Source organism: Elgaria multicarinata, chromosome 6, assembly GCF_023053635.1.
Source record: "Elgaria multicarinata webbii isolate HBS135686 ecotype San Diego chromosome 6, rElgMul1.1.pri, whole genome shotgun sequence".
Taxonomy (NCBI): Eukaryota; Metazoa; Chordata; class Lepidosauria; order Squamata; family Anguidae; genus Elgaria; species Elgaria multicarinata.
This window is the reverse complement of record NC_086176.1, coordinates 70743965-70765709: the sequence shown is the minus strand read 5'-3', so window position 1 is coordinate 70765709 and position 21745 is coordinate 70743965. Positions and strand designations below refer to the sequence as shown.

Here is a 21745-nt window from a genome sequence, read left to right as displayed (position 1 = left end):
CAGTATTTCCTGGCCCAGATTGTACCATAAAAAGAACACCGGCTCCCATATCAGTCTGCCTATGTATTGAAGTCCTCTTCCCTCAAGGTTTCCCCACTACCCAAAGTAAGGCAGGTGGTGACCAGAAAGAGAACCTTATCCACAGTAGAGCCCCATTGGTGGAATTCCCTCCCCAGGGAGGACTGCCTGGTGTAAACATTGTTATCCTTTTAGCCAGGCAAATAGGTTTTCATTCTCCTAGGCTTTTTAATGTATTTTTCTCTCTCTTCTAACATGTTATATTGTACTTCTGCATTTCATCTTGTTCTTGTAAACTTCCTGAACATTTTGCTGAAGAGATATAAATCTTTTAAGTAAACTATAGAACTCTAAATCATAAGTGTGTATTATTGTTTCAAAACTGGTTGGAAAATATAAAACTCTGAATGATTTAGAGAACAATCCTGTGCCCACCAGGCAGCATCTGGGATGGGGGGGGGGGCAGAGTGGCATAGGAAAGTTCAGTTTCCTGGCTTGCCATCCCCCTCATAGCCAGCATAGGTAAAACTGCACAGGTTACCTTTCCACACATGGAAAATGGAGTGTGGAGATGGGGAAAAAGGGGCATTCCCAGGAGGGGTAAGAGGAGGAGACTGGGGTGGCTGCCTTACACTTTTTCTTAGGCCCTCACCCCACCCTCCTTCCCTCCTGAGTAAACATAAATCTTGGTGAATTTTCAAATGGTCCTAAGGCATGGTTCTATGACATGATACATTGTTCAGTAGGGTTTGTATACTATAACGTGGTACAAAACCTCCTCAAGCATTTGAGGCACCAGACCCATCAACTAATAAATGGAAAGTTCATATTTATGCCATTTTCCCTGTCATAAAATTCTAGAACTTGATAATAACACCAGAGTTTGTATTTGATGACATCTTGCAAGGACTACCTTCCTAATCATTCCATGTTTCTTTTAAAGGTTTTTTGATCTTTTTGAAAAATGTAATGGATATAAATCTGGGAAGCTAAAATTGAAAAAGCCCAAGCAATTGCAGGCAAGTTTTTTTTAACAAAATATATATCTTTCGTTTCTGCACACACAATCTGTTTTTATAAACTACACAATTTCCCACTCTTTTTAGGAAGTGCTTGATATTGCAAGACAGCTCTTAATAGAACTAGGACAAAATAATGACTCTGAAATTGAAGAAAGTAAATCTAAACTTGAACAACTGAAGACTGTGTTGGAGATGTAAGTGTTTAAGTTGGAAATCTTTGTGCTACATTTCATATTGTTAAAGAATATTTCTTTAAGGCATTGAAAGGGAGCTTGACCTTACTGTTGCTGGATGGTGGCTGATATCTGATTGATGACTGTATTAAGACTGTATTACAATTTTAAGTCTGTATTACAGTATCCACATGATGTCTTCCTATCTGATCAGTAATACTTTGTTAATATGTCCATTTTTAATTGTTTTTCCTTGTTCTCTTCATTTGTTATCCTTAGGTACGGGCATTTTTCTGGCATAAATCGCAAAGTTCAGCTGACATACCTCCCTCATGGTTGTCCCAAAACATCTAGTGAAGAAGAAGGTACAGTTATGCCAGTTAATTCCTAAAAATCATTGACTAGAAGTTGATTTATCTGCTAGCTTGGTGTGAATATATTTTGCTTTTACCATTTCTATTGCCATTTCTATATTGGGATTTCTATATTGGAGTTATATTTTGAGTTGATTATTAAGAAAGATATTAAAACCTTTTCTTTCTTTTTTAAGTTGATTAAATGTTCTTTTCCAGTCCCTCTGGCCAGGAGCTAAAGAGCTACTTTAGAGCCAAGGGCTTGTGTTCACTAAGGTTTCAGTCATACCTCGTATCATATCAGTCGTATCTCCGCATGTCTTTCAGATATCTCAGTGTGGTTGCTTCATCGTCGTTTGAAACTTAATATGGCAAAGACTGAATTGCTTGTTTTTCCTCCTAAACCTTCTCCTCATCTCTCATTCTCTCTTACTGTCAATGATGTTACACTTACTCCAGTCAAGGAAGCTCGTAGTCTTGGCTTTATATTTGACTCCTCACTCTCCTTTATTCCTCATAATGAAGCAGTAGCTAAATACTGTCTTTTTTTCCTGTATAATATTGCCAGGATTCGATCATTTTTGTCTGTCTCTTCTGCCAAGACTCTTGTTCATGCATTGGTTATTTCTCGGTTGGACTACTGCAACCTTCTTCTCACTGGCCTTCCTTCTTCTCACATCAGTTCGTTGGTTTCTGTTCATCACCCTGCTGCTAAGATCATCTTCTTGGCTCGCCGCTCTGACCATGTTACTCCACTTCTGAAATCTCTTCATTGGCTTCCAATTCACCTCAGAATCCAATATAAACTTCTCCTGTTGACCTACAAAGCTTTTCACAGTCTAGCTCCTTCCTGTCTCTCCTCTCTCATCTCACACTATTGCCCAGCTCATGCTCTTCGCTCCTCTGATGCCATGTTTCTTACCTGCCCAAGGGTCTCTACTTCCCTTGCTCGGCTTCGTCCATTTTCTTCCGCTGCCCCTTACGCCTAGAACGCTCTTCCAGAACATTTGCGAACTACAAGTTCAATCGCAGTTTTTAAAGCTCAGCTAAAAACTTTTCTTTTTTCTAAAGCTTTTAAAACTTGATTTTGATCTTACTTTTATACTGTTAGTTTTACTCTACCCTGTGCCTGTTTGGTGCATTCTCTTCCCCTTCTTATTGTTTTATTATGATTCTATTAGAATGTAAGCCTATACGGCAGGGTTTTGCTATTTTATTGTTTTACTCTGTACAGCACCATGTACACTGATGGTGCTATATAAATCATCATCATCATAGGATTGTGCTATATGGATTGTGAACTTACTTTTTTCCATTAAACATCTGCTAGCACCCTTCCAATAATTCATCGCAAGCACTTTTTTAATATTCCCATCACTTTGAACAGTTTAGCCATATAGTATTATAAGCTGCTGTTTCAGAATCAGAAGTCCAACTCATCCTAGATGCATAGAACTAACATCACAGTTCTTTGGATCTTCATCTTTGAGAAACAGTACTTTTTCAAGGTCTTGGACAATCTTGATTCTTGAGAGAAATGAATAGTTTTTCTGTAGGTTTTATTTGTCAGTTACTTACATGACTGTATTTTCTATTCATTTAGATAACCGCAAACAGGAGCCATCTCTACTCTTAGTTCTAAAATGGGGAGGAGAACTGACACCTGCAGGTAGAGTTCAAGCAGAGGAACTAGGAAGGGCTTTTCGATGCATGTACCCAGGTGGACAAGGTATCTTATCTTTCTTTATATTTGTCTCATATGAAGCCATATCTTCCTATTCCTAGCAATAGAGGCAGATTATAAAGATAGTTATTTTCTTTTGGTAGGAGATTATGCTGGATTTCCTGGATGTGGTCTACTTAGATTGCATAGTACTTATCGGCATGATCTCAAAATATATGCTTCTGATGAAGGAAGAGTTCAAATGACAGCAGCAGCTTTTGCAAAGGTACTATAAAAATGGAAAAAAATTGGATGATTTTACAATGATATTTTAAAAACATGTTTTAAGTATAAAGGGCAAAATCTATTAGGTTTTAATCCAAAATTAGCTATTGGATCTACTTTTATAGCATCTGCGGCTAAGCACCCTGTAACAAAAATGTATAAATTGCTTCTTTCTTAATGAGGTACAAAAGGGCACATGTTACTATGCATGGCAACATGCACACAATATGCAATAAAATTGCTTCATTGCTTTATATTGAGTACAAATGCCTATACTTCTCTTCTCATTCCCTTTTCTTCCCCCTATTGTGACTTTTAAGTTTTAAAAAAGTAAATTCCAGTCTTTCCAAAACTTACATTTTAAATTGGAAATAGAGAGTGCTAGGCACTTTCAGCCATATTACTGGAAATCACAGTCTTGTTTATGCTCTAAAGTTTTAAATAAGTGTAGGCTACATTGATTAAAGTAGATAGGCTTAGGCATACCTACCTCTGTGGGCTTGAGTATATGATAGGAATGCAAAACGCTTAACAATAGGGGAAATTTTCATAGCATATGCAAAATATCCCTCTCTTTCTCATCACTTCATTACTCAGTTTGTGGTGATTCACAGTTGATGTATGAGTTGACTCCATAGAAAAGCATTGATCTTTGATGGTTGTAACTTGCATTTATGAATAAACCATAGCCAAAAAAGGACCTTTAGATCTTGGCAATGGGATGTCTGTGGCAAAGGAGGCAACCTAAAATGATAGCTCACGCATGGACAGACAAGTTTCAGTGAAAGCTGAATTGATTACATTTATTGATTACAAAAAAAATGTAAACTGCACAAGTTGATTTGGGAAAATTAGCTTGATAGAGTAAATGCAATTCAAATACAAGAATATTAAACCTTCAAGCCTTCAATGAGAACTGATTTGCGGGGGAGGGAATTGTCTGAGTTCTCATGGAGGGTGACTCCGAAGACTAAACTAAGGCCATAGCTAGGCCTAAGGTTTATCCCTAGATCGTCCAGGGCTCAGACCTGTTCATCTAGGTGACACACAAGGGATCCAGTGCTCAGGCAGGGACGAACCCTGGATGATCCCAGGATAAACCTTAGGTCTAGCTGTGGCCTATGTCACTGAGAAGTGCTGACGGAGGAAGGATTTTTTGGGGGATGAAAAGTTGCAAGAATGAGATAGGGAGACCAGGAGTCCCTAACAGTCTTGGAAAAGGAAAAGGAAAGGTGGGGGCAAGTATAGGGAGGAGGAAGTGAGTGAGAAGAAGTTTTGTCTTACTGTGCAACAAGGTAATTGGGTTGGCTCCCGAAGCGCAGTCACTGTAGCTAAAAGGGAAGAGAGAAAGAGTGTGCTTGCCTCCTGCTCCTTCTAGTATGCTTTACAGCTGTGGTGCTTCACAGTCAACCACATATTCTAGCAAATGGTTAGTGAACACATTTAAACTGTGGTTATGTAGCCACTATGGTTAGGAATGGTTCATACGGCAACTAAGCCATAATGTTTAGTTCAAAATGCTTAACCACTGTGGTTAAGCATTTTGAACTGGGTTATACACTCAATAGGAGAGAAAGGATGGAGGCTACCATTGTAGAAAGCCTGGTGGGATACCTTTCCCTGGACTGAAGCCCATTACTGAAGACCAATGAATTGGGGTACATTTAAACTCCTAATATAAGTTGCAACAGGAAAAAAAGTGTCCCATAAACAAAAATGAGGCCTGAGAGAGGGACTGATGGGTATGACAGAGCATGTAATGAAACAGCCAGGCTAATGCTAACCTGGATAAACGTATGCTAGGAAGCCCTGTCCTACTTGGAGCGGTGAGAGGGATGCTAGACTTTGCCTTCCCAGGAGAGGTTAGCCAGCAGAACTGTCTGGAACTGAGTGCCCTGTTTGGTGTAAGCAGATGGAATCTGCATCAAACCATATCAAGAAACTGATACCGTTTGCTGCACTAAATTTGAGTTTTTATACAATTTGAACAGAAGATTTGTTATCATGCCTGCATGACTAAATCACAACGGATACACAAAGACTCCTAAATATTGAGAATGACAGTTCCTGCCTTTGAACAAAAGTCTGAAGTGCAATATTTATTCAAGACACTCCAATTCCAAAGAAGAGTATTAAGTATGCTTGTACTTCTTCCAGCAAATGGTTTCGTAATGGTTATACTTCTAAAGCCTCTTTTCAGTACATTCAATTTCTTTATTGACACGATTTTCCTCTTGTGAGGAGAAATTACTTCTGATCTGGGTATCTGCCTATGTTACTAAATTTTACATCCTGCCTACCTTGAGGGCTCTGAATTTTGTTAAAATAATGTCAAGCCTACCTTGCCCGTTATCTGACTCTACCAAAATAACTATAGTGCCTCTCTGCTAACCCCTACTTGTGTGCTTCCCATAGGCATCTGGATGACTATTGTGGAAACAGAATGCTGGACTAGATAGACCTTTGGCCTGATCTGGAAGGACTCTTCTTATGTTCTTAAAATCATGTATACAGTATCTTTCCTGAATTTGAACCACTCTTAAGCACAAAAGTTAGGTTGTAGTAGTCCCAAGTACCCATGTAGAATTTGAGCTTGTGTCTCTTGAACAGCAATCTCCCACACCACACCCTGTCACTCTTAATGCCCTATGACAGACTCCTTTTGAAAATGAGAGGATTTTCAAAAAACAGATTGTGATATATAACATAGGGGTCTCTGCTGTTCAGGGAACAGAAAGGGTAGGAAAACCTGAAAGCATCCCAAATATTTGTGTAAAAACAGTATTTTTTGTGAGCGATGGGGACATAATTTTACACTATGTGCATTTTGCTACAAGTAAGACCTATTGCCTCTTCTTCATTCACAACTCAGTAATTTTATTCTCTCCAGGGACTACTGGCATTGGAAGGAGAGCTCACTCCTATCCTTGTCCAGATGGTCAAAAGTGCTAATATGAATGGTCTACTTGACAGCGATAGTGACTCTCTTAGCAGCTGCCAACATCGTGTGAAGGCACGCCTTAATGAAATACTCCAAAAAGACAGAGACTTTACCCCTGAAGATTATGAAAAGGTTAGAAAATAGCTTTCACTACAGTCCTCTATATTGAAAATATAGACGGAAGATTAAAAATTAATGGATTTTAAAGGGATCTTTTATATAAATTAATCTGTTTTTGAAGGTGTGTTGTACAAGGAATAGAATGCTCTAACTTACATATGGTGTTTTTTAATATACAGCAGTGGTCATATGCTTTCAGGTTTGTCTGAACAGATATAGCCTGTGGATAGTGAAAATAAATATTTCCACAATCAGTTTTAAAGCGGCCCAGAGAAGCTAATGTTGAATTTAATCAGTTGCAGCAAATTAAAGTTGGTGATTATAATCTTATGGAATGACTTCAACTTAGTAAATAAATAATAGGGCTGTGCACGGACCTCCCTAACCGTTTCGTGGCCCAATCTGGAACTTCTGGTTCAGGCCTGAATTGGTTTGGGCCGATCCGTCCATCCCCCGCTCCGCGGAGCAAGATCTGGCTCTGCTGCCGTCACCACATGGACTGCGGCGGCCGCGCCATGTAAGCCAAACACACACCCCCGGCCCCTTACCTGTGTCTGTCACAGTCCGGTGGGGCTTCAGTTGAGGCCCCGGTTGAAGCCGGAAGAGAATGCCATGGCCTCCTCCAGCTTCAAGCCGGGGCCTCAGTTGAAGCCCATGACGGTCCGTGGCGGAGGCATGTAAGCCCCCTCCCCCTGCCCCTTACCTGGCTCCGGCGCCATATGAACGGCGGTGCCAAGTAAGCCAACCCCCGCCCCCTTACCTGTGTCCGTTGCGGGCTTCTCTTCTGGCTTCAAGCTGGGGCCTCAATTGAAGCCTGTGATGGACACAGGTAAGCCCCCTTGCCCCCTTACCTGGCTCCGCCGCTGCTGCATGGACTGTGGCGGTGGCTGAGCCAGGTAAGCGAAACTCCCCCCCCTTACCTGCCTCCATCGCGGGCTTCAACTGAGGGCCAGGCCTCAAAGTGGAAGCAGGCCTGCTTCCGCTTTGAGGCCTGGCCCTCAGTTGAAGCCCGCGACGGAAGCAGGTAAGCCCCCCTGCCCCCTTACCTGGCTCCATCGCCATCGCTGCATGGACTGCAGTGCCGCCAGCACCGCCAGGTGAGTCGCCCCCCCCACTTTTCGTCGATCCGCAGCCCTCCTGACCCGATTCGTCTCCGCCTTTGTCAGAGGCGAATCAGGCCGCTCTGCTATCACTTCTCCAAACCAAAGTGAAGCGGAGCACAGCCCTAGTAAATAATGTACTTATTTTTAGGATTTTGTAGTTTCAAGGAAGATAATAAAGAATTCAAAAGAAACTGTTCAAAACCATATGTAACCTTTACTGATATGTCCTTGTCATGTTAACGTAACAGGGTGTTTTTTTTTAAGATGCAACATTTTTCCAGGATTTCCCCCCAGTTCTATGGGGAGTAGGAAAAATACTACTTTGAAAATAAAAGTTCTTAGACATGAAATGTTCATATAGTTTGTGTTCAGGAAGGAAAAAAACTCCTAATGAATCAATCTGAGTGACAGTCTATGCCCTCTTGTATTATGTTCGAACTATTTTGTTTCCACAAGCACGATTTGCTTCATTGGGGCTTAAGTATTTTGAGAATTAAATTATATGTGGTATATTCTTAAGGTTTTCCATTTTAATGTTTATTAGTATTATATTGCTCCTTTGTTCAATGGACAGTTCTTCTTCGTGGTCTCTATGCATCACACATATGGGCTTTGCGCCTGCGCAGAGACCAGACCGGAACCTACTATAGCTGAGTGGAACGTTTTTGGCGGGAACCCCTCCCCCACGCTACCGCGCATGTCCATGGGGTTCCCGCCCTTACCTCAGTTCTTCGTCGTCCGCCATCGTGCATAGACCAGCTTAACCGACCTCTAGCGTTTTCTAGTTAACTTACTCATTTCTTTCTTCAATCTCTTCATTCTTCACTCTTTTCCTAATTCTTCTTCTTTCTTTTCTATATAAAAAAAAAAAAAAAAAAAAAAAAATTTTTTTTAATTGTAGATAGTTTTCTCTCAGCGACTTCGGTCGCCTGAGGCCCGTATGGCAACGAAAGCCCCGTTTAGGAAGTGTGTACGGTGTGGAGCGAAACTTCCTCCAACGGACGGGCACTCCCTTTGTCTCGTTTGTTTGGGAGAAGGACACGTGGTGGAAACCTGCCACCACTGTATGTCGTTCACAAAACAAACTAGGAAGCATAGAGCCGACAGACTTCGCTCTATATTGTGGGAGAAAGCTCTCAAGGCTACTGAGGCTCCCAGTATGGAAAAAACGGCAGTTGGTAAGTCCGTTACTGAAAAAACGGCAATCCGTAAGTCCGTTACCGACAAACCAGCAGACCGCAGCACTGAGGTGCAAGCCAGAGTTCATAGGGCACAGATACCCCTCACACCTGGCCGGTCTTTGACGAGTTCTATGGCAAAGAAGATTTCAAAGAAAGCCAGAACTCCTAAGCCTTCTTCTGAGCTGGAGAAGAAGAAGAAGAAGAAGAAAAAGAGGGACGCTGAGAGATCCACCCTAGCGTCTCCTCGAGCGCCTGAGGCGGTTAGGAGTCATTCTACTCCTCCCATTGCTCCGATCGCTTCGATGTCGAGGCCTCCCTCGGCATCGAGATCTCAGTCGGTGCCGATGGCCACGGTACCGACGCGCTCGCTCAGTCTTTCGGAGGGCGAAATAAGAGATTCTGCGTCAGCGGCTTCTTTCCAACAGCCTACAAGGCCTCAGACGTTGCAGGGATTAATCCCAATTCAACCGTCGCCAAGACTTACACCTCGCCGTGAATGGGATGGAGCTTCCAGATACTCCGATCCGCACGGGGGATACGAAGACTATGAATGGGAGCGATACCGTCCACAGCACTACCTTCCGGATCGAGAGAGTCCCCGGGAAGGTTACTACGCGCAACCGCCACCTATGACAAGGATGTGCCGATTACCATTACCTGCATCGCCTGACCATCAGGCATCGAGGGTGTCTACTCCTCGACACCGTATGCAACCTTCGGCATCGACCGAGGCAGTTCCCACGGTACCAACAGACCAACTTCAGTTACAAGTGGTTACTATGTCTTCTCCTGAGCAAGACTACCCGTCAGACTCGGAATCGAGGGTGTCTGCAACTCCAACGATGCCCTCGCCAGAGGATGAGGTTCACGAGAACGACCCTTCCTCTCCGTCGGACGATATGGTCAGGTTCTCTGACCATATGCTTAGGATGTCACAGGCATTAGGACTAGATATCCATCAAACGGATGAATCGGTTGTGGATCCCATTTATGATGTGTTCCAAACTACTACCAATCAAAGACTGGCTATCCCCATTCCACATGCATTAAAGCTAACTGCCCAAGAGTCTTGGAAGACACCTGCTGTGACTCAGGCTACATCTAAAAGATTAGAGACTCTTTATCGAGTCCAGGAGGAAGGCGCAAAATTTTTGGTTCAACATCCAAAGCCTAACTCCATAGTGGTTGAGTCAGCCCAAGGACAATCTCAAAAGGCTCATTCGGCACCGGTGGATAGGGAAGGGAGGAAATTAGACCAGACTGGCAGAAGGATTTATTCCTCTTCTTCCCTAGGCATTAGAGCGTCATCATACGAAGCGACGATGGCGAGGTACCAGCTTTTCTTATGGGAAAAGATGGGTTCATTATGCGAACACCTCCCGGAGGACAAGAAGGAACTGGCGAGGGTATTTCAAAATGAGGCTTCAGCCATCGCCAGGCAGCAGTTATCCACGGCGCGACACCAAGTGGACTGCCATTCGAAGTCCATGATGGGCGCAATATCTCTAAGGAGACACGCGTGGCTCAGATCGGCTAATCTGAGCCATGAGACCAAGTGGAGGATAGAAAGTATGCCATTCGATGGCGAGGGACTTTTTCATTCTAACACCGATGAAACACTGGATTCCATCTACAAAGCCAGAACAACGGCTAAAAAGATGGGATTCACTGCTCCTCCACCTCAGTACAAGCCAAAGAGATGGATGAGACCGTCAATGCAACAGCACCAGCAATACCGGCCTCAGTACCAGCCTCAACTTCGGCAGCAGCAACAGCAGTTGCAAAGGAAGAGGCCATACCAGGGCCGATATCAACAAGACAAGAGGCAACCTGACTTTTCTAAAAAGCAGCGTGTTTGACTCTTCGGCCCCAGATCCACCCCCTTTTGCGAACCGCCTAGCACCCCGTTACCATCTATGGGAGTCAATTACAACAGACTCCTGGGTGCTCACTATCATCAACTCGGGCTATGCCATCGAGCTCGATGCCCTTCCTCCTTTTTCCGGCGTGAAAGTAACGACTCCATCCTCTCCTCTGCTGCTCGAGGTACAGACCTTGCTATCGAAGGGAGCCATCTCTCCTGTACCCGCAAAGGAACTCAATCAAGGATTTTTCTCTCGTTACTTCACGGTCCCGAAAAAAGATGGAGGTCTTCGACCGATCATGGACTTAAGACAACTGAACAAGTTCATCACCCCGAGGAAGTTCCGTATGACAACGGTCGCTTCAATTCTACAGCTTCTACAAAAAGGCGTTTGGTTCGCAGTGGTGGATCTGAAGGATGCGTACTTCCATATCTCCATCAGGAAGTCGCATCAAGCTTACCTTCGGTTTTCGATCGGTACATCCCAGTACCAATTCACCGTTCTTCCGTTCGGGTTGGCCACGGCGCCGAGGGTCTTCACCAAGGTCATGGCGGTGGTATGCGCCCACCTAAGGCAGAGAGGCATTTACGTTTATCCATACCTGGACGATTGGCTCCTCGTAGCGGACAACAGCGAGGCGCTCCAGTCGGATATACTAACCACCCTCAACCTGTTGGATTCGTTGGGACTGTGGGTCAACCACGAAAAGTCCATTTTGACTCCACAGCAGAGATTGGACTTCATAGGGGTAACCCTATCCTCTCGAGACGGGAGGGCATACTTACCGTCAACCAGGGCGAACACCTTACAGCAGTTAGCCATCGATACCGAGAGCCGCCGAAAGGTTTCGGCATGGACAATTCAGAGACTGTTAGGATTGATGGCAGCTACTACGGCAGTCATCAGATTTGCAAGACTCAGAATGAGGATCTTGCAGGCCTGGTTTTTGAGGACTTTCGATCTCAGGCACAATGCTCGACGGACTTACCTTTCGATACCGAAGCAAGTGAGGGCATCTCTGAAATGGTGGTTCTCGATGTCGACTCTTCTCGAGGGCGTTCCATTCCAACAAGACGCGCCTTCGGTAACGATCACGACGGATGCATCCTTAGAAGGATGGGGAGCCCATTGCAACTCCCTTACCTCTCAGGGTCGTTGGCCTCGATCACAAAGGGAACATCACATCAACCATCTCGAACTACTGGCAGTAGAAAATGCAGTAAAGGCGTTTGCACAGATGATCGAAGGCAAGAATGTCTTGATCGCGACGGACAATACTACCGTAGTAGCATACATCAACAGACAGGGTGGAACAAGATCACACCCTCTGAATCGCTCTGCACTCAGGATATGGAACTGGTGCATAAAGAAAAGGACTTACCTGACTGCGATCCATGTAGCCGGCAAGGAGAACGTCGTTGCGGACTCTCTCAGCAGGTCCTTCCATGTCGACCACGAGTGGGAGCTCGACGTCGAGGTGCGGGAAAGCCTTTTTCGGTACTGGGGCCACCCTTCTGTCGATGTCTTCGCTACCGAAGACAACGCAATTTGTGCCAAGTATTGCAGCAGGGCAGGAAGAGGAAAGCACTCTCTAGGAGACGCCTTCACAAGGACTTGGAGAAGAAATCTCCTGTACATGTTTCCTCCCTTCCCACTATTGACAAGGGTGCTAGCCAAGATCCAGAGGGACAACTCCAACTGCATCCTGATCACGCCGTGGTGGCCTCGACAGACGTGGTTCTCTCACGCTCTTCGGTTATCGAAGGGGAATTACATCAGGCTCCCGTCGACACCGAAGCTCCTGTCTCGACACCAGGGCAAGGTTCGACACGCAGATCTGTCGACCCTCAAGTTGACTGCATGGAGGATAACAGCCACTCCTCCTCTGGGATCAGAGTTTTGACTGTGGACCACATTATATTAGCAGCACTAAAGCCTTCCACAAGAAAGGCTTATGCGGCAAAGTGGCAAAGATTTCAGAACTTTGCTTCAAAAGATGGTCAAATACCAGAATCTTGCCATTTGTCTTTCATCCTCAATTATTTATTGACACTCTTCCAGCAAGGACTTAAGCTCGCATCCATCAGGGTTCACCTTGCTGCGATTACATCTTTTCACCAGGGTGTAGATGGTTTTACACCTTTTACCCATCCAACAACCAAGAAATTCTTGAAAGGTATTAAGAACACGATACCGACTATGCGGAGTATCGTGCCGCCATGGAGCCTGTCAGTTGTGCTGCAAGCACTGACACGCAAACCCTTCGAGCCTATGGTGTCGACAGACCTTAGGCTACTTACTTTAAAGACTGTCTTTCTAGTAGCCATCACATCGGCAAGACGGGCAAGTGAGCTTAGAGCTCTTAGGATAGATGTCCCATACACTTATCATAAGGATAAGGTTGTGCTACGCACAGATCCAGCCTTCCTACCTAAGGTAGTGTCTACTTTTCATCTGTCCCAGCATATTACTTTGCCTGCTTTCTTCCCTAATCCAACTACACCTCTTGAGTCTTCCTTGCACACTCTCGATGTAAGAAGGGCTCTTGCTTTTTACAAAGACAGAACAGAGACTTTAAGGAAAACAAAGCAATTGTTTATTTGTTATGGTGAGCCTTCTAAGGGACTCCCTGTCTCTTGCCAGCGGTTGTCACGCTGGATAGTGGAGACAATAGAATTGGCCTACTCTATTTCTAAATTAGAGTTAGTGAAACCTGTGACGGCTCATTCCACCAGAGCTGTTTCAACATCGGTGGCCTTCACCAGAGGTGTTCCCTTGGCAGACGTCTGTAGAGCCGCAACGTGGTCCACTCCATCCACGTTTGTCAAGCACTACAGTTTGGACACCCGTGCGAGGCAGGACTGCTCATTTGGGAGGACAGTGCTTTCAGAGATCTTCAGATGATGCACCAACCCACCTCCAAAGGTATGTCAGCTTGCTACTCGCCCATATGTGTGATGCATAGAGACCACGAAGAAGAAATGCAGGTTGCTTACCTGTAACTGTAGTTCTTCGAGTGGTCATCTATGCATTCACACAACCCACCCACCATCCCCACTTGGTGGTGTGAGACTTAAAAATAACACTGTTATATTAAGGAATGTACTTTATTTTATTACACTCATGTTTATGGGGCACGATGTCGGACTCCTGTAAACTGAGGTAAGGGCGGGAACCCCATGGACATGCGCGGTAGCGTGGGGGAGGGGTTCCCGCCAAAAACGTTCCACTCAGCTATAGTAGGTTCCGGTCTGGTCTCTGCGCAGGCGCAAAGCCCATATGTGTGAATGCATAGATGACCACTCGAAGAACTACAGTTACAGGTAAGCAACCTGCATTTCTTATCAAAACACATGTTAATATAACTGTTATACCTAACAAATTCCCTTTTATTTGGTACTGTAGCTCACACCATCTGGCAGCATTTCTCTGATAAAATCAATGCAAGTGATAAAAAATCCCATTAAGACATGTGACAAGGTATATTCCTTAATCCAGAGTTTGACATCTCAGATCAGACGACGGATGGAAGATCCTAAGTTTGCAGGTAAATAGGTATTTTTAGCCAACTGAAATGTTGATGCTTACCATGCATACTTACTTCACCATTGAATAGCAGATCCCTATGCCTTGACCCCAGGCTTCAGCATTTATGCTCACTTTGGCAACTATGGCACCAGCCCCTGGTTAGTTTGTAAAACAACCAACCTTCCTTCCATCTTTGAAAAAGGTGGATGGGACTTATCCCTGCAGCTGTGTGGTGATCCGCAGCTCCAATGCTGAGAGGAAGGCTGGGGTGGTTTGGCAGCTACACGGCCAAGACCACTGGAGCATCTTGGCTACTTAGGGGAATAGGGGCCTGGGGAAGGGGAGGGGCTCCATGGGAACTTCTGCAGGCCTGAGCTAGAATATATGTATAAGCACTCAGAACATATGTTTCCTTAATTCTACTTTGATTTTACTTCAAATTACTTGATTTAATTACCTTTTGTTTATTAATTTTTAATAAAAAAGTTAATAATTGTTTGTCAACCTAGATATTCAACTTTACCACAGTGAAACCCTGGAGCTAATGTTGCGAAGGTGGTCCAAGCTTGAAAAGGACTTTAAAACAAAGAATGGAAGATACGACATTAGTAAAATCCCGGATATCTATGATTGTATAAAATATGATGTCCAGCATAATGTCTCTTTAAAGCTAGAAAATACAATGGAACTATACAGACTGTCAAAGGCATTGGCTGATATTGTGATACCACAGGTAGGTACCTTGCAGCTACTATAAAATAGTGTTCTTGCTGCAGTGATTTTGAAGTGTCCTACTGTTATGCTTACTAATAATTGTAACAATTAATAAATAATTAATAGGTTAAGTACTACAAAACCAACTTCTGATCCATTAGCTAGTTTTAATGAAATCTTAGTATATATTGAAGGAAGGTATCTCTTGTTTTTGCTCCTTGTTAAATTAAATAGGGAACACTTAAATAATTACATACATGAAGTATCGCTTATAGACAATGAATTGTATCCTATAGATAATCCAATTGTATATGTGTCTACTAAGACTATTCCCAGATAAGTGGATATAGGATTACAGACTACATTATTTGCACTTAGAGCCAAATAAAAACAGTAAGACAAATTAGTCATGTCCAGTTGATTCACTTTGGATTTAGTCCATAATAAATAGTAACAAGAGGGCCCCTGTAATGAAATATTGCCATGTGAGTACTTCTGTTCAGGCTTTCTGCCACTTCCCCCACCCCCTTACATTCATTATTACAATCCTACTGAGTCTTCATTGGGCTGTTCCAGATTTTCTTTCCATTTTGGGGGTGGGGGTTTCCCTCCGTTTTAGGCTTTCGTTGGGGTGGTCATACTTGTGCTCAGTCTTGGATTTTTCCATTGATTTCTAGAGGCAGCTCTCACTTCTGTCCTGAGGACATTTAAAAATAGTTTAGTGTGAACCAGAAAGTGACCTATCCAGACAATAAGAACATAAGAGCCTTGCTGGATTATACTGAAGACCTATCTAGTCTAGCATCCTGTTTCCCACAGTAGCCAACCAGATGCCTGGGGGCTGCCCAATAGTCCTCTCTTGCTGTTGTTTCCAAGTAGTTGGTATTCAGAGACAATAGTGCATTTGAACTTGGAGGTTAAATAGTATCATGAATAGTACACAACTGACAGCCAAATGCTTCATGAATTTCTCTTATCACCTTTCAAAGCCATTTAAGTTACTGGCCATGTCTATATGTATGTGTGTCTTCCTTTCTCCTCCAACATTATATTCCTCCCCACCCAGTTTATATTCTCCCCCCACCCCAGTCAACATTACATGGTCATTGACTCCTCATTGGGCTATTTTGGTGAGGTTCTCCCAATTAGTGTCCCCCCCTTTTAAAAATTGGTTACCCCATTTCTGCTGATACCTTCTTCTTGTGTGAGTGTGGTGCAGTTCTTGCTACATTCATGTTAACACAGAGATGTTTAAATAATAAAAAAGGAATGATGATGTCTGCATCAAGAGTTGATTTCCAGTAGGGCTGTGTTGCGGAACTTCCGGAGGCCTCCATGCACGCCAGTGAGTCGCTTGTCCTCCTCTCCAGCCTGCCATAGTTTAAAACACTAAATCTATGGCAGTCCAGAGAGGAGGCCAGATGGCTCGCCAGCACGCACAGAGGCCTCAGGTAAGTCCCGTAAGTCAGTGGGCAAGCGAGGAGGGGCAGTGGCTGGGAGAAGGGAGTCCAATGGACTCTCTGTTGGTCTTGTGCGTGGCTTTTGGAAGCTAAGGTGAAGCAGCCTGGGACTGAGGCACCCCAAATTGAATTGGGGCTGATTTGGAGGCTCTGAAATGACTTCCGAGTCAAATCCAGGGGGGGGGGGGCACTGTGCACAGCCCTAACTTACAGTATTCATTGTAGTTCATTTAACTATTTGCTTCCTGTCAAGGAATATGGTATTACTGAAGCTGAAAAACTAGAGATTGCTAAAGGATACTGCAATCCACTACTGAGGAAAATCCGCTCTGATCTTCAGAGAACTCAAGATGATGATACTGTTAACAAGCTCCATCCTTTGTAAGTTCCTTTTTGCTTGTGAAACTTGGTACTTGGAATTTCTTGTAACCATTTATAAGGATGAATTTAGCTAATAGCTAAATGTTCATGAGACTAATTACAATATCTGCACATTCAGCAAACTATATAATTCTTTCTTTTTTAACCCTTCAGTTTAAGAGATGTGTTAAGGCATTTACAAATTCACTCATCTGTCAAAGCACATGAAAATTGTATGTTAAGGCAAATAGTCTTAATATCTGTGACATAAGCAGTAAATACATTCTAATATCTCACTTGTGCTCGCTTGCAACATATCCTCCATTCAGCCACACATTCCCTTAGTCGTTCAGCCCCAGTTCTCTTTGGAAGTTGGAGGAAAGTTCAGGACTTTAGAGCCAGTGGTCACCTATCTGCACATTGATGGTTCTGGCCTATATGCTTCCCTTTGGGTTAGAGAGAATGGCATATGTTAGTAGTTACAGGCTGTATGGGAAGGAGGGGCAATATGGGATATTCTTGGACTTGTGGACACATTTTAAATTTTGAGAAAGCACTTTCATAAAAATGGCTGTCAAAATGGGTGTGGCTAGTCGCAAAACACTCATTTCCCAGAAGACAAACTGGTGAGGCTAAAAGAAAAGTAATTTGCCCCAGAAGCTGAAAACAAGGCAGAGGCAGGGGCTGAGTCAAAACACAAAACCACTTTTTGAATCCACAGTTTCTTCTTCATGATATCTGTGCATGAGACATAAGGGCTTGCACAGAACCTCCATTCAGGGAACTTCTATAGCTTAGGGGTTTTGGCAGGAACCGTTCCCCCACTGTCCCAATATTGCATATCCCTAGCGCGTTCCCGCTTATTCCTTCAGTTCTCTTTTGACCTCCATTGTGATAACCTCATGAGGGAGTTTCTGTTGAGTTCAGTGTAATCAGAAAGTGCTTTTTCAGCTGCGGTTTTATTCTGTCTTCTTTCTATCATAGTTTTTCTATCCGCATTCTTCGCATTTTTTATTTTATTTATTATGCGCGATCTTGTGATTGCTGCCTTCCAATGGGCATTCTTTGCCTTTTCTGCCTTGGTGAAGGCCACGTTGTTGAAGCTTGTCGTTATTGCCAAGCTTTTTTGAAGTAGGCGAGGCAGAATTCTTCTGACAAGCTGAAAGCTGCACTCTGGAAACATGTGTTGGAAGTTGTTGAGGAGCCAAAAGGTATTATAGAGGCACCAACCTCACCTCACACACACTGCCTGCGACACAGGAGACTGCTCCAGTGTTGGGGTTCTTGTCCCCTCAATGTCATACTACTCTATGAAAGATCCTCCACTCCAGGCTGATCTTTGTCATTTTCACAGGGCTATCTGGGGAATCCTGGAGGGCCAGACTGGGATCCCAGCAGGGCTAGATTTGTTTCCTGGGACTAAAGTTCTGCACCCCTGACTTAAGTACTTTATGCTTAATTTATGAGAGTTGGAGAAATCATATACATATCTATATCTATATAGATAGATATAGATATAGATATAGATATAGATATTCCCATAACTGTAAAATAAGTATATCTTCACTTGTTTACTCTTGGCTTATTTTGTTGTTAGGTATTCTAGTGGAGTTATGTCTCCTGAACGTCATGTCCGAACTAGGCTATACTTCACCAGTGAGAGTCATGTCCATTCTTTACTGTCAACTCTTCGCTATGGTTCCTTATGTGATGTAAGTGTTGTCCTATTCTGTTTGTTTCAGTTGAACCATATATGCCTATCACTTTTGGAAGCATACAAGATACAATATTCTTTTTAGGTGGCAAATTCAAAATACCACTCCTTTGGAAATAAACTTTGCATTACTGGAAATCTAATGGGATAATATTTAATAATAACTCTCAGAGGTTTGAAGAGCCACAGTAGCTGACCTAAAGACATTTAAATAATGAGAACCTTAAAATAATTAATTTTGTCTAATTGGATTTTTTTCTATGTGTTGTAATAGTTATGTTACCTTTCAGTGACTTTGCTTTGTTCTGAAATACATGGAACAGGCAACTGCATTTTCTTTTATTTTCGCAATGTCTGCCACTTGACCTTTTAGATTCTATGTTATAATGTCAGGTATAGTAGTGCATTCTTCTGATGGATGCTATGCAAAATAGTCCTGCTGAAAAAGAGGGTAGGGTTTTTTCCTGACTTACTGTAGAAATTATAGTTCAACTCTGACCTATAATCTGTATAATATTCCTTCTCATCTATAGCCAATTTTTAAGAATATGTAACTGCATTTCCCAATTTTAATGCTTTCCTACCTTTGTCTCTCCCTCTCCTCCTCCATTGTTAATTTTAGATTATCAGATCCCTTAGGAAGAAGTGGCCTGTATTTTTGCATATAAAGTTCTGTACCATACCACACATTTTAGTACTGCTGTGCAATTAATAATAATTGAAATGATTTCTGGAAAATAACTAACTGTGACATGGCTTTTGCCCAACAGACGACATGTTAGTCAGTGGGGGACAATTTAAGCAACAGTTGCTTAAATAGTCCACCGTTGACTAACATGTTGTCTGAACTGAGCCTTAGAGTTAAAAGTGCATTTATTTATTTATTAGATTTCAAATCTACCCAATAATTAATGTTCTCTTTAGTAAGAACAAAGAGATAAAAATAGGATCATAACCCATATTCTTACAAAGTTTTGATCTGCTTTTGATTTAAGGCTTCAAAAGATGAACAGTGGAAACGAGCTATGGATTATCTCAATGTTGTCAGTGAACTCAATTACATGACCCAGATTGTTATCATGCTGTATGAGGATCCAAACAAGGTAAGGAAATAATATGTAAATAGGCAAATCAATAATACCTACTGAGAAACATAGTTTCAACTACATTGTTCATTTTCTTTAGGAGCTTTCATCAGAGGAACGTTTTCATGTGGAGTTACACTTTAGTCCAGGTGCTAAAGGCTGTGAAGAGGATAAAAATTTACCATCAGGTTTTGGATACAGACCTGCTTCAAGGGAGGTAAGTGCTCTTAGAAGTGTTTCTTACATATATGAAATTCAAGCCAGACTCTGTACATAATTTCACAGCAATTGATTGCTTAATAACAAATTGTACCTGTTCCATGTATTTTCTACAAACTTAAGACCTGACAGGCTATTAGTATATATTTACCTTTTTTCAAGTCCTTTTTGAGCAATTCTTGTTACACTTTAAAAATAAAATAAAAATATTCATTATCAGAATGGGATAATATCTGCAAGAAAGTGAAACCAGAATGATTTAAGGGTTGGAACAAATCTCATATGAGGAAAGATTATAGTTTTGGGGCCTTATTTGTTTAGAAAAAATAGCAAATAAGGGGGGACATGATAGAGCTGAATAAAATTGTGCATGTTAGATAAAGGAAGTAGGTGGGTAGGAACATATTGCACTCATACCTTCCTGTTTGGCTTTCCATAGGCATCTGGTTGGCAACAGTCGGAACAACATGCTAGATTCGTCTGTTCCAACATAGCTCTTCTTATGTTCTTAGTATCTGAAAAAGTGATGTAATACCTGTGTTACAAGTGCAGGGAGTGATACTTGACAAGAATTATTTTAACATTTCAGTCTCACTTTGGATGTTTTAGAATAGCATTATGATACCTTAGATGACATGCTGTGTTAGGTATTTAGAATGTTTTCTTGAAAGTACATTTCAAAGTGATAAATCGCTTTCTTAAAAATAAAGTTGGATATAGTGGTAATAGGCCCTGATCAAATGAGCCTTATTGTATATTCATGACTTCCTTCATTTTTGGAGCAGGAACTCAATTGAAAGCTGCATTTTACAAAAACATGCACCTAAATTTTCAAAAGTTGCTTCTGATGTAATACAGAACTGCTATTCAGATACTCTGAATATGGTCTGGGGGATGTGGTGTGGGGGATGTTGCCACTAGCATCTCTAGATTAGAGCCATAATCCTTAATATTCATAAGAGCTATGCTTTCCATTTGCCTGATTTTTTGTGTCACATGAAATGTCACTTTTCTTGTAGAATGATGGCTCAAAGAAAAACTCTCATAGAAATGACAGTGATGAGGAATTGCACGCTTATAAAAGGGATGAACCTGATCGATCTATAATTATGTTCAAGCCAATGGTGTCAGATCCAATTCATATACACAGAAAGTCACCCCTTCCAAGACCCAGGAAAATTGGTTCAGTGGAAGTAAGTTTTGATATACCAGTACTTATCTGTCGTGGAAATAGGCTCTGATATGGGGATATTCATTTTCATATTCAATTCTTTTTTATTGCATGGCAAAATATATAGTAGTAGGGCTTTAACAGTGCTTCAAACACTTCTATAAATTAATAACCAAAAGTTAACAAGTTTCAGAGGAGTTTGGATTAATAAGGTCCAAAATCGCCCCTCAGGCTGACTAACCTACATTGCTTGCATACCCAGTCTCACAAGATGTACTCTACACAAAATAAAGCAATGTTATGCATTTTCCCTTTGTGGGAATGCTAGTGGTTTATCTTTTGCCTAATTGATTTTGGTGGTATACACTGAAAGGTAAGAAAGTATATTAGCAATGTCAAAGCAGCATGTTCTTTCATGAAATCTTAAATTCATAGGAGGAAAACTTTTATACTTCACAACAGATGAGCAGACACCCTTGCTGCCTTTTTTTATCAGTACTTTCCAGTGATAGTAAAACATTACAAAGAATAACATGTGACATTCTGACCTGGTTTGCACATATCAGCTAACTAGGGTTTAAATAACCCCTAGTTAGCCATGGCCACACACCAGAGGAATGAGCCACCTCCTGTGTGCTTATCACTTCCACTTTACATCTGGTTTGGGAAACAACCTAGGATCATCATTCTAGTATTGTTGCTATGACATGTGTAAAGGCAGCACTCTATGTTGTTTAGAGTTAAAAAACCAACAACAAACAGTATGTTAA

The 21745-nt window shown here is 42.3% G+C and overlaps 1 protein-coding gene across 1 annotated transcript in view; it reads left to right on the top strand.

Annotated features, from left to right (window-relative positions):
* The window catches only part of PPIP5K2 (diphosphoinositol pentakisphosphate kinase 2), an 86643-nt gene that overhangs the window by 43157 nt on the left and 21741 nt on the right, over positions 1 to 21745 (top strand). The window contains exons 13-25 of the mRNA XM_063129555.1: positions 962 to 1037; positions 1125 to 1234; positions 1493 to 1578; positions 3170 to 3295; positions 3394 to 3515; positions 6405 to 6587; positions 14130 to 14271; positions 14762 to 14985; positions 16680 to 16807; positions 18384 to 18498; positions 19496 to 19603; positions 19686 to 19802; positions 20824 to 20997. Of these exons, the coding sequence (XP_062985625.1) occupies positions 962 to 1037; positions 1125 to 1234; positions 1493 to 1578; positions 3170 to 3295; positions 3394 to 3515; positions 6405 to 6587; positions 14130 to 14271; positions 14762 to 14985; positions 16680 to 16807; positions 18384 to 18498; positions 19496 to 19603; positions 19686 to 19802; positions 20824 to 20997 (1711 nt within the window). The remainder of the gene's footprint in view (positions 1 to 961; positions 1038 to 1124; positions 1235 to 1492; positions 1579 to 3169; positions 3296 to 3393; positions 3516 to 6404; positions 6588 to 14129; positions 14272 to 14761; positions 14986 to 16679; positions 16808 to 18383; positions 18499 to 19495; positions 19604 to 19685; positions 19803 to 20823; positions 20998 to 21745) is intronic.